This window comes from Lagenorhynchus albirostris, chromosome 13 (assembly GCF_949774975.1).
Source record: "Lagenorhynchus albirostris chromosome 13, mLagAlb1.1, whole genome shotgun sequence".
Taxonomy (NCBI): domain Eukaryota; kingdom Metazoa; phylum Chordata; class Mammalia; order Artiodactyla; family Delphinidae; genus Lagenorhynchus; species Lagenorhynchus albirostris.
This window is the reverse complement of record NC_083107.1, coordinates 36220820-36235955: the sequence shown is the minus strand read 5'-3', so window position 1 is coordinate 36235955 and position 15136 is coordinate 36220820. Positions and strand designations below refer to the sequence as shown.

At 34.3% G+C, this 15136-nt stretch overlaps 1 protein-coding gene across 4 annotated transcripts in view; it reads left to right on the top strand.

The window, feature by feature from the left end:
- EHBP1 (EH domain binding protein 1) overlaps nucleotides 1–14789 on the top strand; it is a 348334-nt gene extending 333545 nt beyond the window's left edge. For all 4 annotated transcript variants that reach the window (XM_060169057.1, XM_060169058.1, XM_060169056.1 and 1 more), the window contains 4 exons: nucleotides 6019–6118; nucleotides 7243–7316; nucleotides 13611–13725; nucleotides 13943–14789. In XM_060169057.1, the coding sequence (XP_060025040.1) occupies nucleotides 6019–6118; nucleotides 7243–7316; nucleotides 13611–13725; nucleotides 13943–14033 (380 nt within the window). In that variant the 3' untranslated portion in view covers nucleotides 14034–14789. The remainder of the gene's footprint in view (nucleotides 1–6018; nucleotides 6119–7242; nucleotides 7317–13610; nucleotides 13726–13942) is intronic.
- Nucleotides 14790–15136: the final 347 nt, after the last annotated feature.

Sequence of the window (15136 nt, the reverse complement as noted above, 5' to 3'; positions counted from 1 at the left end):
TGATCCTCCAAGTAGACATTAGTGTGTTTGGTTGAATGATGCATATAAAAATGACTCACTGTATTTTATCCCATTTTACAAAGTATGTTAAATGCAACTTGAAAAATAAATACAGTTTCAGAGTTCTGAGTGTTTTGACCTCAGCCAAATATCTATCTGTCAACAGTCAAAATAGTCATGCATTACCTGAAATGTGGGTCATATTAATACTTTTAAAGGCTAAGAGCACTGAAAAGTTATGGAAGCAACTCCATCCCACATGTAATTTTTTAAATATGCTAGACTGTAAGTAAATACAAAGAATTTTATTGGTTGTGAATTTTCTGATGATGATTACTTTCATACTTTTTAGTTTATTTTTGTACTATATTAAGTTTGTGCTTAATTTACCTTTTGAGAAATTAAGCACTGACCTTTGGCATAAAAAGTCTGTTCAGACTCTATTAAGAAGTTGGCACAAGAAGATTGCTGTTAATTTCTGGCCTTTAGAAATAACATTTTCTTTTGTATAAGTCTAAGGAGGAAGAGCTTGGGTGAACTTGTCTATACCTCCTCCTGCATAGGTATGTCCATAGAAGTCTGTCAGAATTTATCTGTAGAGAGATGTTGCCCTGAATCTCTCCCCACATTCTGTTTTACTAAATGGGTAAATAAAAGATGTGTTTATTTTGAGAGAATGGGTTAGTTTTTATTTTACTTCAACAAAAGGAGACAGGATTTTCCCCCAAAGTTTATATACTTAATACTATAACAAATATATCATGCTGACCAAATAGTTTTGTTTTTTTTTTTGCGGTGTGTGGGCCTCTCACTGTTGTGGCCTCTCCTGTTGTGGAGCACAGGCTCTGGACGCGCAGGCTCAACGGCCATGGCTCACGGGCCCAGGCGCTCCACAGCATGTGGGATCTTCCCAGACCGGGGCACGAACCCGTGTCCCCTGCATCGGCAGGCGGACTCTCAACCACTGCACCACCAGGGAAGCCCTGACCAAATAGTTTTAAGACAATTGCTGAAGACATCAATAAGGATTATGAGATTCTTCATTTACATTGATTGCTGTTAGAGGATTTTCTTAGTGTAGAAACATTTATCAACTGTTTGCTCATATAGTAAAATTTGTTTTCATAATAAAGCTCTATTTCCTAAGCTTAAAATATTTTCTAAAACTGGAGCACTGGAGTCCTGTAATGATGTTGGCTTTGGAGTTCATGTGTCCATGACCCTATGTAACTGCAGTAAATTAATCTTTCTCATCCATTAAGTAAATCTACCAGAATTCACCTCCTGTGTTATTAAAATATGTTTGTCCAGTATCAGTTAGTTGGATACCTTCATGTGTATCTCTATTTTAATATACTAAATCTTTCAGAGGTTATCATATACGTGTAATCATACCATAGGGACAATTTGTAATGGCAGCTTTGTTGTTTTTATGTTTGGTTTGTGTTTGCTACGTTGTGTCCTTTAAGGGCCATATGTGATCACTAGTCAGCCATCTCCACTATGGAGCTATGGCACGATTTCAGCATTATATAATGTTTTCATAGTGGAAAATCTTGAATTTGTGTATATGTTTCAACAGTGCCTTCATCTCTGTGTTTTCTTTGTTTCCCATTGAATTCCTCTTCTTTTCAGCTAAAATTGTATTGTTCCTTATTTTGCATTTATATAATGCATTGGGCTTCCCTGGTGGCGCAGTGGTTGAGAGTCCACCTGCCGATGCAGGGGACACGGGTTCTTGCCCCAGTCCGGGAAGATCCCACATGCCGTGGAGCGGCTGGGCCTGTGAGCCATGGCCGCTGGGCCTGCGCGTCCGGAGCCTGTGCTCCACGACGGGAGAGGCCACAGCAGGGAGAGGCCCGCGTACCGCAAAAAAAAAAAAAGAATGCACTGTCTGAAAATATATCTTTCTAAATAGACAATAAGCTTATGGTGAAAGATTAATTAGGAAAGGTTAGCTAGTAGACAGTTTTTGAAAATATAACTCATAATTTCAGGTTTTTAACATCACTTTCCTCTTGTTCATTTTAAAATTTACATTGAAAATGCTGCTTTGGAAAAAACAAATGAAAACTACATACATGTTCCTGGGTGAAGAAATGAATTCTTAAGTTAAATCTTAACTTTAAATCATTTGGGGAGGGAGGAGATGGAATATAAAGGCAGTTGTCAACCAACATTTATTAAGTATTTATACCACATGTAGTGCTATATTATGCTGCTTTGTGTTAAGTGTTTTTTGTTAACTATGTGATAGGAAGAATGATTTGAAGTCATATTTACATATTACTTTTCCTGCTATTTTCATTACTCTTCATTATTTAATAGTTTTTATAAATCATACTCAGCTATAATAATTGATTAAAAGATAAAACTGACAATAAGAGATTGTGATGTCAGAAAGACGTTACATTCCACAAGGCAAAATAACAAAACAGAATTCTTTAAGGAAACAAAGTAGAAAAAAACATTACCAGAGACTGTATTAGTCAATACTTTAAAATGTTAAGGTGATGTTTTTATTGGTAGTATATTTATAATAAACATGAGGCACTCTGTTTTAAAATATATTTTAACAACCCGGCCATGCTTTCACATTTTAGTCACTGTGTACTGAACTGTAGTGTTTTGTCATTTTTTAAATTTCAAAATGGGCTTCAATAATATAGGTTTTGAACTTTTCAGTTCATGAAACTGAAAAAAATTTAAAGTATCAGTATTGACTCTAAGGTGATAAAATTGTAGTTGTGATTACAAATTAAAGATAATTTTGAAAGAGAGGTAGTTAACTAGGTGAGTTTAAACAAGATAAAATGATTTGTGGCCATTTTATAAAATAATGACCATCTTCATTTTAAGCTACAATGTAAAGTGCTTTATTCTGAGATTATGTATTGTGTCAGAAGCTAAAACTGCCTTTTTTCTAACAGTGCCAGAATACAACCTCTTTTTCTTTTTGCACTAACAAGACTGCTTTACCACCACAGCCCACTCTAAGTAATTAAATCAATCCTTTGTACTTACCGTATTCTCCTCTAGTGACGGTACTAGATCTGATTATATGCTTCATGCATATTCAAAGTACCGCACTGACAGCTCTTTAATGAGCTCTTACTTAATCAGTATGAACAATGTTCATCTTGTTCTTTTTTTCCTCATGCATTAGAGCTAGGAATAGTTGGGAAAAATGAAACATCCAGCATTCATTTGAAAAATATATTGTACTTTGAAAAGTGTCTAAGCTGAGGAAGTTGCATTCTGCCCTTTAAAAGTCTGATGGACAAATTGGATTACTAGTATTGGATTAAATAACAAATGGTTAGAGGAGAAATGAGAAAAGCTCACTGTGATCACAGGCTTTAATATTTTTTGTTACTTATAAAGCTAAAGGGGTCTTTAACCAGTTATTAAAGTCAGGATTAATTTGTAATGGTTCAACTTACTGGCTTTTAAAAGCTTTTTAAATTAAAAAAATTTTAAATCCCTAAAAACAATAGTGTAATGATGTATTAGAAGAAAATTTAATTTTTTTATTACTAGGCTAAGTATAGATTTCCATCACTGTGTACTATCTCAGATAAGGAGTTAGTGATACAGAATTGATTTAACCTCAAATATGTTTTTTTCAGTTAATTTCTATAATCTATGTAGCACTGAATAATATGTCTTTAAATATTTCTTATTGTTTGGCTTATTCCCTTTTTAAACATGAGACTCTTCTCATTTCCTAACAGTTAGGGGAGGTGGATCTTTTATTCTTATGTAGAAATCATAGGCATGAGTTAAACTGAAAATAACACAGTACCACATCAATATTGTTATTCTCAAGGAAGCAGTCTTCCATTGAAGAAAATGATGCTAATTTAAAAATAGGCTAGTTGCTTCTAGTCTTATTGCCTGAAAGCCTCAATTACAGGTTAGGTTAAACTCAAAACAACGTTTTAATATGTGTATATTTTTAGAAACCACTTAGGTTATGAATGCAAGAATTAAGTCTTTAATCAGAAAACAAAATATCATAAGAACTGCACCTATTAATATTGCACACATGTGTCATTTCAGTGATCAAAAAGGCCTTCACCAGGGTACAATTGGCCTTTTTCCAAATTGCAAGCTTTTTCTCAGCTTTTTCTTTTTACTCTTTCTTCTTTTGTTGCTACCCAGGGATTTGTGCCTATCGCAGCCTATATCACATGACCAGTGTCAAGACATCACATGGTCCAAAGTGAATACAAAACCAGCTACCCTAAAAGAGAGATTAAAAATGCTGTAAAACAATAAAGACCTTTGTTCATACTCAAAGAATCTATCCTAGATCTGCTTCATACCATAAAGTTTAACAGACTTTAATGAAAGCACATATCCTCTATTTTCCCTAATAATGAACAACAGATATCTATTTTACAGGGATGCTCAGAAATACATGTTTAATCTTTTGCACACAGATCAGCTCTTTATTTTAGATTTTCATTCTAAAGATTTTTTCAAATTTCTGTTAATGTGGAAACAGGTAAATAAATTATGGTTCATCCATAATTTATGCAAGTATTAAAAAAGAATGAAGTAGATCTTCAAACAGCATGACAACAACAAATCACAGGGTCCTTATGTTAAAGAAACCTGTATGTGTCCAGATAAGGTATATACCTGTATGTGATAGACATAGCTACGTATGTGGTCTGGAAGAAGATACGCTAAACTGCAATAGTACTTCTGGAGAAGGGAGGTGGATGGGGGAATTGGAGAGGGTGGGGGTGGTGAAAGAGGCCTTGACTTTTTACTCAATTATACCTCTGTATTGTTTGAATATTTTTTAATGGACTGGTAGTGTGTTTGAAAGTTAAAAGAAAATATCTCACTTAAGAAGAAAATGAAACTTAGGAAATTGACTAGGCTATTTAGTCTTCACCTGGGATATTTAATTTTTTAGTAGATATTTAAGTTAACCCTATGAATCTATCTAGAAGTTGGACTGAAGTATTAAATAATGGTCTAGCAAAACAATAAGCCAATCATGGGCGAAATTCAGAAAAAAAAAGTCAAAGAATTGTAAATTTGACTAGATACAATTTGAAGGGAGAGGAAGGAAGAAGGTTGGGGAATTAATATTTTTCTTGAGTATGATTGTGGCCTACTTCTGCATGAACAATACCAAATATATGCTATATGTTATAATCCTTGACATACTGGCCTTTTGAGGGGAGGGGTGGTACAGATGATGGAATGGATATTAGGGAAAATGAATTTTAAATGTACAATCAGTAAATTTATAATTAAAATTTTAAATCATCTCTCTGCTCAAATGTTTTCTCATTTACTGAACATTATTATGTTCATCATGTTTTTTCACAGATAGCTCTAAGTATTTTTGTAGCCTGGTCATTTACAATGTATTTAAAATAATTTGCAAGTGTTTACCCTGTTAGAGATGATGAGTTCTGGAATGGTATATGTATGTATACCTTTAGTTTGCTTTGGGGGAGGAAAATAAGAAAAAAAGCAAGTTGTTACAGGTGGAAGCTCTCACAAAATCTATTGACTTCTGTGACCTTACTGGTAGTCTTATAATTCTCATAATGATTTTTTAATGTGGTTTTTAATTAATTTATTTATTTTTATCATGACCGTATGTCTGTCAGCACCACGAGTTCCTCACTGAAACATAATAACAAGTCAGCCTCTGGGGAGGATTTAAAAGTTGGAACACTTTTTTTTTTTTTAACTGTACTTAGTATTAGTATTGTACTTAGTATGATCTATAAATATGTTCGGGGGACTGAAATATACAAGGTGAATAATAGCAGCTTTGGAGATTGGCTTATGAATTTTTAAATATTGATTTCTTTTTTCAGGCCTCGGACTTTAATCTGATGTTGTTATAAACAGTTTAACTTGTACTGTTGGGATTGCTAAAATATGTTTCGTGTTAAAAAGAAAAAAAAACAAAACACTTGTGCTGAACTATTATTTGGCTTGTAAATGTCAATAGAATAAGAAATATCTCTTCCTAAATTATAGGAAGGAACACAGAAGAAGAAGAAGCTATGATGCAGGAGTGGTTTATGTTAGTTAATAAGAAAAACGCCTTAATAAGGAGAATGAACCAGCTCTCTCTCCTGTAAGTACTTATGACTTTGCTTGTTTTTCCTACAACATTGATGAATCTTAGGCTTTCCATCATTGTCTTTTTTGGGGGTTTCATTCTTATTAGGCTTAATGTTTCTTCTTTCCTTAGAGATTATGTTTTATATAAAAATAAAATTAAAAATAGTATATAACCAATTTTTACCTTAAGAGTAAGAATTTTAGAGTGTTAGATACTGAAAAAATGTATTTATTATATAGAAAGCCAAGTAATATAAACAATTTTTGTGTTTAAGAAATCACTTGTGCACAAAAAGGATGTTTGGTTTATATTTAGTGGGAAAAGAAATAAAATTGAAGTTTATTTAACATCAAATTTTCAGTTAAAAATTAAAATAAGTCTTAATAAGGACAAAACTAACTTTGTATTCTACAAATGATGTTACCCTAAATTTTGGGATAAAAGATTAATAATTTACACAGAAGTGACCTTTTTATGATTGCAAGAATTACAGTAAAATGGAGACTAGACCAAATGTAAGCATTTTCAGTCTTTAGCATTTAGTTCACATAGGACTTAATGCTTGTTCCTTTTTCTCACTAACAATGTTCTTATATTATGCCACCTAGTGTGGGAAGAAGCAGGCTTACATGTTTTATTTTAGTGAAAACCTCTATTTTTGTCATTTCTGCCATGCCTGAACTTGATAAAGGAGTTATGAAGAAGTGCAGAACTTAACTAATCTTGCCTTTTTAATTGTCTCTATATTAAATTTTCACTGGTGGTACTTTCATGTTTCTTGTACTCTTTTCACACGGAGTTCTAGACAAAAAAGTGTTTATTGCGAATTATGAAAAATATTCTACAAAATAACCTTATACCTGGCACTTAATACAAGAAGCATTGAAGATTGAGACTGCTTATCCACAGATTAAAATATACTTCTGTGCAATTCAAAATTGAAGGAGAAAAATAATAGCACTATTAAATATTCAACCTGAGGAAGGTTTTAGGTTTGTGTATCATTTGTTTTGAGTGGCTTAAAGTTAAAGAGAACAGTCAGTTATGAGTCCTAAAATCAATGTAACCTAAAGGTTCTTTTAAGTGTTTAATGATTTAGTAATTAGCATATTGATGAACTTTTGCAACTTGCCTAGGGAAAAAGAACATGATTTAGAACGACGATATGAGCTGCTGAATCGGGAATTGCGGGCAATGCTAGCCATTGAAGGTAAGAGATGCCATGGCCAAATGAGGTGTTTGAGGTGTCAGTTGTCAAAGAGATTTAAAGAGTGTAATACACTTCTGGTCTCACTAGGTGTGGTCTGACTAAGGACCTACAGGAATTGCAAATAAATGCCTTAGAGTCAGAAACCAATAGTCATGTAAAACCTAAGGACCCTAATTCAGATCATCGTTATGCTTGCTATTAAACATAAAATTGTCTTAACTTTTGTCTGTAAGCTTAAATGTCCATTAAATGGAAACTATAACTAGTTAAATGATTTCATTACATTTTACTATGTGCAAGTTAAAGAGGTTTGAGAAAGATCTATCATTTTGATTTTTCACATTCATACTCTAAATTTTACCTTAATATTTAATTGATGTCAACACAAATATGTAACTGTCCAGTCTGCTATAGTTCTTAAGATTCCAGCTCCTATTAAGTGAATAATCAGGCAAAGATTCCGGCATATGAGATAAATGCAACACTTTCACACTTTATATAAAGCTTTTAAATGAATTACATATATAGTAATCCTAAGCATGGTTCATAATATCAATAAACATCAGCTAGCTTAACTATGGCATTTACTATATATGCTTATTTTTTTTTAATTCTTACTATTTTAGAATGCTGTTCTCCTTATACCTCTTAGTTGAAAATGTCTTATAGTTCAAAGATGTCCACTTAAAAGCTAATCCTTTGGGCTCTGTAAAATGGACCTTTTGTCTAATCAATGCAAATTGATTTTCCTATTCTGTATTGACCTCTTAACACATGCATTGACTGTCCATTGTAATTTCTTTCTTCACCTGATAAGGTACCTGATCCATAAGAAGTCAATTCTAATTAGTTCAGAAACTGGGAATTTAAGTTTGTAAGAGAAATTCAAATGAAACCATATGTTTTAAAATATTTTAATTAAAATTGTTAGTAAATAAAATACATGCTGTTTATCTAAATAGTATCTTATACATTTATAGAAGTTTTATTCTTACTTTTATATTCCTAATCTCATTTGATAAATATGACTAACAACATTTGTATGTCCTAATTTATAAATTAGATTTACTTTATTTAAAAGGCTTTCAGATAGCTAATTTCCTTCAAGTGGCTATCAAATTATATCACTAATAATGACTATAAAATTTGTCAAAATTATTTAAGAAGTTCTGTGAAACTTGCCACTGAATAAAATGCACAAATATACTAAATGGTGTTTTTCCTCTTGCTATAATTTTTGTAGTCATGGTATAGTCTTAAAAGAGATTGGAAAGCTAAATAGTCATCTGAAAACTAGGTATAGCAAATACTATTTATATGGTATATATATATATATATATATATGTATGTATAATATAAAATGTATGTATAACTCATTATACAATTTATTCTTTATAGATTAATTATATATTATGCTCAATACAGAGTATTACAATGTTTAAAAATTTACTTTCTCATGTATAGTAAGTTAAATCAACCCTAAGATACAGCTTGATACAATACAGTTGACTTTTAAGGCAGATATTGCTTCTATCCCAAAACCAGTATTATTACCAAATAGTACCATCTTTAAAGGAGGGCCATAATACATATAAAACATCCCAGTTTCATTGGCCATCCTATCCCTATATAATAGACCTACAGTCTTAAATAATCTAACATTTTTCTGCCTGCTCCCCTTGTACACATGGAAGAGCAGTAGAAAGTAATATTTTTGAAGAAGAGAAAAAAAATTAATGTTTTTCTTTTCATACACCTTTAATACAATTGTTAATTTTTTGTGATTTTGTTCTGTTTTATTTTTTAATTAATACTATTGTCCCATGTGTGATTGTGCCTTAAATCTCTCAGCCAGTTTCTGTTGCTGGTTGAGGGGGAAAAGAGACTTGAGGAAAGAAGCAGCCTGTTGAATACAAATAAAGACACTTTCTCAGAGAGAGGCCTGTCCCATTAGCCTGGGCAATATGTGGCCTGGGCTGTCCTAGAGTGATACTGAGCATCATGATCATCAGTTCTTTGAAGACAGTATCCTCTGAGCCAGCCCTTAGAATGGACACACATTCAGTAGTCTTTCAGAGTGTTAAAACACCACAGAAAAACACATGAACAGGCAACACTAATTGGTTTTGTTTTGCTTTCCTTTGTTTTAAAGTCCCTTCCTCTTTTCTTTCCCATCTCTTCTACTTAGTAGCCATAAGATGGTTTTCATAATAAATAAACTAAAATATTTTTGAATAATCTACTACTGAAACCATTAACTAGGAGAAAAGCACAGAATATTAATAGTCATAGTCCAGTGAAAGAAGTATTAACAACTTGGTTTGAGAGCAAAATAATAATAATAACATTCAATATATCCATTCTTCTGAGAATCCATAATCACTTTGGCCTTTTTTTTTTCCCTGAGGTGTTTTCATTGCAGGAGTTTCACTCTACTGAGCTAAGTTGTAGGATCCCTTAAGCTAACAAGCATCTTTCAGATACTTTTCCTATAGTTTTTCTGTTCCAGATTATTTAATGCCCCCTCAGGAAAGATAAATTCATTTCTGCACACATTGGGGTGGGCTTTTGGAAAGTGGTGTGTTCATTTTCTGCACAAGAAATGGATCTTCTCTAGGATTTTGTACATCTTGATTTATTCTTGGCTTAGAGTTTGAAGTGGGTGCTCTTCTAAAGGGATTTATGCATAGGTTCACTATTTTTGTAGTTATGGCTTATATGATAAGCTTTTTATATTTAAAATCAATATGTAATCCTGTGGAGGAGCTTATCCCCTAAAACCCCATTTGTAAATCTATTTTAGCTTTGTTACACAGCACAGCCACAGTCTTCCATAGATTGATTAGGTACAGCGGTAGAATCCTATCAAATGGCCTGCTCTGATGATGATGCAAACTCTTTCAGGATTGCTAGTTGACTGGAACTAAAGATAAGACTTGACTGCAATCCCCCAATGTGCTCTTTACAAAACTAGTGTTAATTTTCATCAAAGTGCCAGGCTTATTTATAGTGGCAAGGTTGAAGGTTTACTACAAGAACTTTAGGTCCTTTCTATTAAAGTGTTTATAGGTATTTCTTTTGCCTTTTTTCCAAGGTAATTATCAACTTCAGCAAATAAACTGAATCAGGGAATGAATAATTGGCCCTATATATAAAAAAAGAGTTTTTTAGATTAACAAAACAGCTCAGTGCAGATAGACATAAACAGAATCTCTTTATTTTAACACTTTGGCTCAAATGCAGCATCAAAACTTAATCCTATTTGTTGTGAGAGGATATGGCTTTTGTAGCAAAAGTACACTGGAATCTTTAAATTAATCAAAACCCACATTGTAGTCTGTCCAAGGCAAAGTCATTGCATCTAGCTAGCTGTTATAGGTGAGTAATCCTTTCTTAAAATGTATAACAAGTAACATATAAAGTTACATTCAGGCTTTTAAAACATGACATTACATCTAGGTGAAGCTATTTAAAGAGGGATTTTTTAATTTTTAAATGTAGACCTTGAACATACAAATGTGAATCTTGATCAATTTTAAAGGTGTTATCAAATTTTTTTAAATCATCAAAATAGTTTACTTAATTTCCCAAATTAGCATTCAAATATGTGTGTGAATGTGTATAAATTTACTCCTGTGAGAAAGCAAATCCAAAGTAAAAGTAGTTTTGCTAGTGTAAAATCTACTCACTGCGCATAGCTATTTTCTCCACAATTTGCCTAATTATTTGTAGATAGATATTAATGTAGTGATGACAAATTTAATATAAAAAAACCTATAAGTTTATGCTGAAACAGTTAAAATTCTAATGTCAGTTAAATTTGTGAGATGATGAAAATTACCTAAATATTCATAATTTAAAAATGTTTTTGTTACAGTTATGTGAAATGTCAGCATTGAGCTAGGAAAAGGTTAAGATTTTTTAAATTATTCAATACTTAATGGATTAAAAATATAAAATTGTTTCCTCTCTTATCCATATTGTTAAAACCTTATTTTTAAAAAAGTTAAAGAAATATTGATATTTCTAATTATTAATTAGAACCTTAAAAGTGACTGGTCAAATATAGGGAAGGAATAATTTACTCAAGAAGATTATGTGTCATTAAAATTTATTTTTTCTTTAAAAAAATTTTGTAATTTTCAACTTAATTATATTTTTTAAGTTTACAGTGGAGAAATTTTATTTCCCAGTAGTAAAGCCCTTATCAAAATGTTTTGGAAGTAAAGAATTATAAATTAAGCTTATAATCAGAATGATTTCTTGAGGTTGGAAATGGAAAAATCCATATTCATCAAAATTGGTAATCTTAATAATTATAAAATTTAGTTACAAATCTTTTACAAATTTAGCAGGTTTTTCTCTGAGTTAATATTTCTAGAACTACAGTTACCTGAAATTAGACTAGATGACCTTTAAGATCTTTCCAACCTGGAGAGTCTATTAATTTATCTGCTGTGTAGAATGAAACTGATTAAGAACAAGAACCAGATTAGAAAATTGTCCAGCATTCCTGACCTCAGTTGCATTTAAATCCAAGGAATAAAATTGTGATAGATATGGCTTTTCTCCAGTTTTGCTGTTTCATTATTATTTTTTAAATTCTTATATTAAGAAAAAAACTTTCCATAGCAATAGTTTCTTTATTCCTCTCTATGCAATAGAATACTTCACTTCTTTTTAAATAAGAATGTAATGTGGCCAATTATTTAATGTACTTATTTGTGATGTTTTGTATCGAATGTGGGTAATTAATATATGGCATGTTTAATATATATGTGTGTATGTATTCGAGCTTGTAATGAAAGGAATAGTGATAAAATAGAATAAATTATTCTAGCTTTTTGCTGCTATTCTAACCTTTATTGCATGATGATGCATCTAATTTTTAATTTGTAAATACAAGATAGAATTCCCTCTAGCTCCATTTGGTTTCATAAAGCTGCTGAGCAGTTTGCTGTCTTGAATAAATTTTGCTTTGGAGGGGGTCGGGGGGATTTGAACCAGCACATTCTTGTGTGGTTTGTGAAGATTCACATGGTAACCAGCGGTGTGCATTGTTGGGTTTATCTGAATAAGCACCAGCCATGTGAGTTTTAACATGATTGCCCAGGGCAATGGAGAGAGAAGAGAGAAACCAGAAAGGATTGCACTCCTCTCTGTTTTTTGGAAAGTGCATTTGCTGGGGGAGGGGGCTACATGAGTCAGTGGCCAGGGTATTTTTTTTTTTAAGCTGGTGTCCTGTTTCCCTCTAGGTCCTCATTTGTTCGGCTATCTGCCTCATCATCTACTTCTTCTTTTCATTGTTTACCTTCCTAATGAGGGAGGCGGGGTAGACTGGGGGTTGATTGACAGCTACAAGCCCTTACAGTCTGGCCAGAGAGCAGTTGGCTTTGGTTTCAAAAGTGCTTTAAATGTTCGATTTGGTCCTGTTTTTATTAAACGAAACTGCTGCTCATCTTAAGGAAATTATCAGACCAGCAATGATTAGGAAATATATTATTGGGGCCTAAAACCGTCAAAAAACTGCCCCTTCCCATGGAAGGAGCACTGCCCATCGGATTTTCCAACCGGGGTTTCAAAAAGAAGTATGTGATTTTTCCTTTGCAAAAGTGCTTTGATTTGAAACCACGCAGCAAACCTCTCCAAAAGAAAACTGGCTGTGATGCGATCGAGAGCTGCAGTGTAATGTTGCAGAGCAAATTTATTTTTTACTTCAAAGAAAAATGCTAATTAGCCGATTCACTACTTTTAAAGTTATTGTGAAGCATATGGCGCCCAGTGTGAGATACATCCAACTGCTAAAATAGAGCGAAGAGGAAATTAGCGAAGAATGGGCTGTATGGGGTGAGCATGGGGGTGGGGGAGGAGGATAGGTTCTCAGGCAGATTCTCTAGCCTTTTCAGGGTGATTTTATCGCCCATCTCTGCTTCCCGCCTCCTCATTCACCCACATTCCCCCCTCACCGCTCGGGCCGACCTCTTCTGGGCCTCCAGCTCTCCCTCCCCCACTTTGGCTGACATCAGGTGCGCACCTCCGCTGGCCACCGGCGCACACCTGGTCTCTTGCAGGTTCCAGCCCAGCCCGTAGCTGTCTCCATCTACGGAAAATACTTAGAAAGTAGGGTTTTAGGGGCGAAATCCTCATCACGACGGCCAAACTCTCCGTGAAACACTAGCTAGTGGCTCTGTAATATGGTTTGCAGAGAAATAAAAGGGAACTGGAAAAGGCGGGAAGGGGAGGGTCGGGTGGGGTGGGAGACCGGGTGGGTAAGGAGCCTCCCGTCCCCTGCAGACTGGCAGAAGACCGAGGCCCAGAAGCGACGCGAGCAGCTCCTGCTGGATGAGCTGGTGGCCCTAGTGGACAAGCGCGACGCGCTCGTCAGGGACCTGGACGCGCAGGAGAAGCAGTAAGTGGGCGGTGGGGTCGGGGTCGAGGCTCTGCCGCCTGCTGAGGGGCCGAGAAGTTTTCGGAAAGTTCAGTCCAGAGGTCCCGGGTGGGCCGGGGCAGCCTCCCGCTGGCCCCGCGAACCCCGTTCCCTCTGGGGCTCGGAATGCGGGGCGAGAGGAGAGTGCCGCTCTGCGCTCCAAGAAGAAAAATAATTTGGTTTCCTGTTTGACTTCCAGGGCCGAAGAAGAAGACGAGCATTTGGAGCGAACTCTGGAGCAAAACAAAGGCAAGATGGCCAAGAAAGAAGAGAAATGTGTTCTGCAATAGAAGCCAGACCAGAATCTTGACCAACATTTTATTAGCCTTGGGTCCCCAGACCAGAAAAAGTCATTCTCGTTGTTGATTTAAAACTTTTAACATTTTGTTTGGCTGGATTGTACTTCTTTACCACTACCACCACCTCTTTTCCTCCCTTTTTTCCAGACAGTGTACAGAACTCCGAAATAGCTTTGTTTAAGGATTGTGTGTGTGTGAGTTAATCATTTCCTTGAAATCATGTAAAATAGATTGCACAGACATCTTGTGAGTGATTGGTATTAGGAGTGTTCAAGAAACTGTTCAAAGAAGAAAGAAAAGAAAACTCTTCCCTCATTATTTTCCCTCATTTTTTGATGGAGAAAAATTTTAAAACATTTTTGTTGTTGTTGTTATTGTTAATAGCATAATGAGGGGTGGGAGGGGGCTTAAGAGGGAGGGATAAGGAAAATGTCATGAATGATTTTTTTCCAGTCCTGCCATATGTAACACTGAGTCTGTTACCTAAATTTTATAGTTAGATCATCTTCAATTTACTTATTAAACTGTGTTCTATTTACCAGTGGGATTTTCTGCAGTTGTTTTGCGTTTCACTATGAAGATAATAGGGTACTTCTCCTCTGCTTTCTTCGGAGGATGGCCCTTTAACGTAGCCTGAAACAAGTCCTGTGATTTGAAGTGAGCTGTAAGGATGGGACTAATTGACATGCATCACTTTACAAAGACAGTCTTATCATTTGAGAATGCGCCATCTTTTTCTCTGGATAATTATTTATTACATCTAGCTTGGTTCCTACATTTTGTTGGGTCTCAAAATTGGCTCAAGAATGGTGTTAATATTTATTCTGTATTGATAAAAGTCTGTCTTGCCATTATGAGTAAATCCTCCAATTAATATTTTCTTCTCTAGCATAGCACTGTCATTTTTTTGTGAAAATGGTTATCTGTTTATTTATTACAATACTGAGTCATATATAAATTTTCAATAAAAGCAGAAACTTTCTTACCTTAAACACTGCTGCTACTTCTTTGCAATGAAAACTTGAGAAGTTTTTGTATTCATAAGACTTTTCATGTGGAAAAATGGTCCTCTTGAATGCAGGGCAGGATACTGG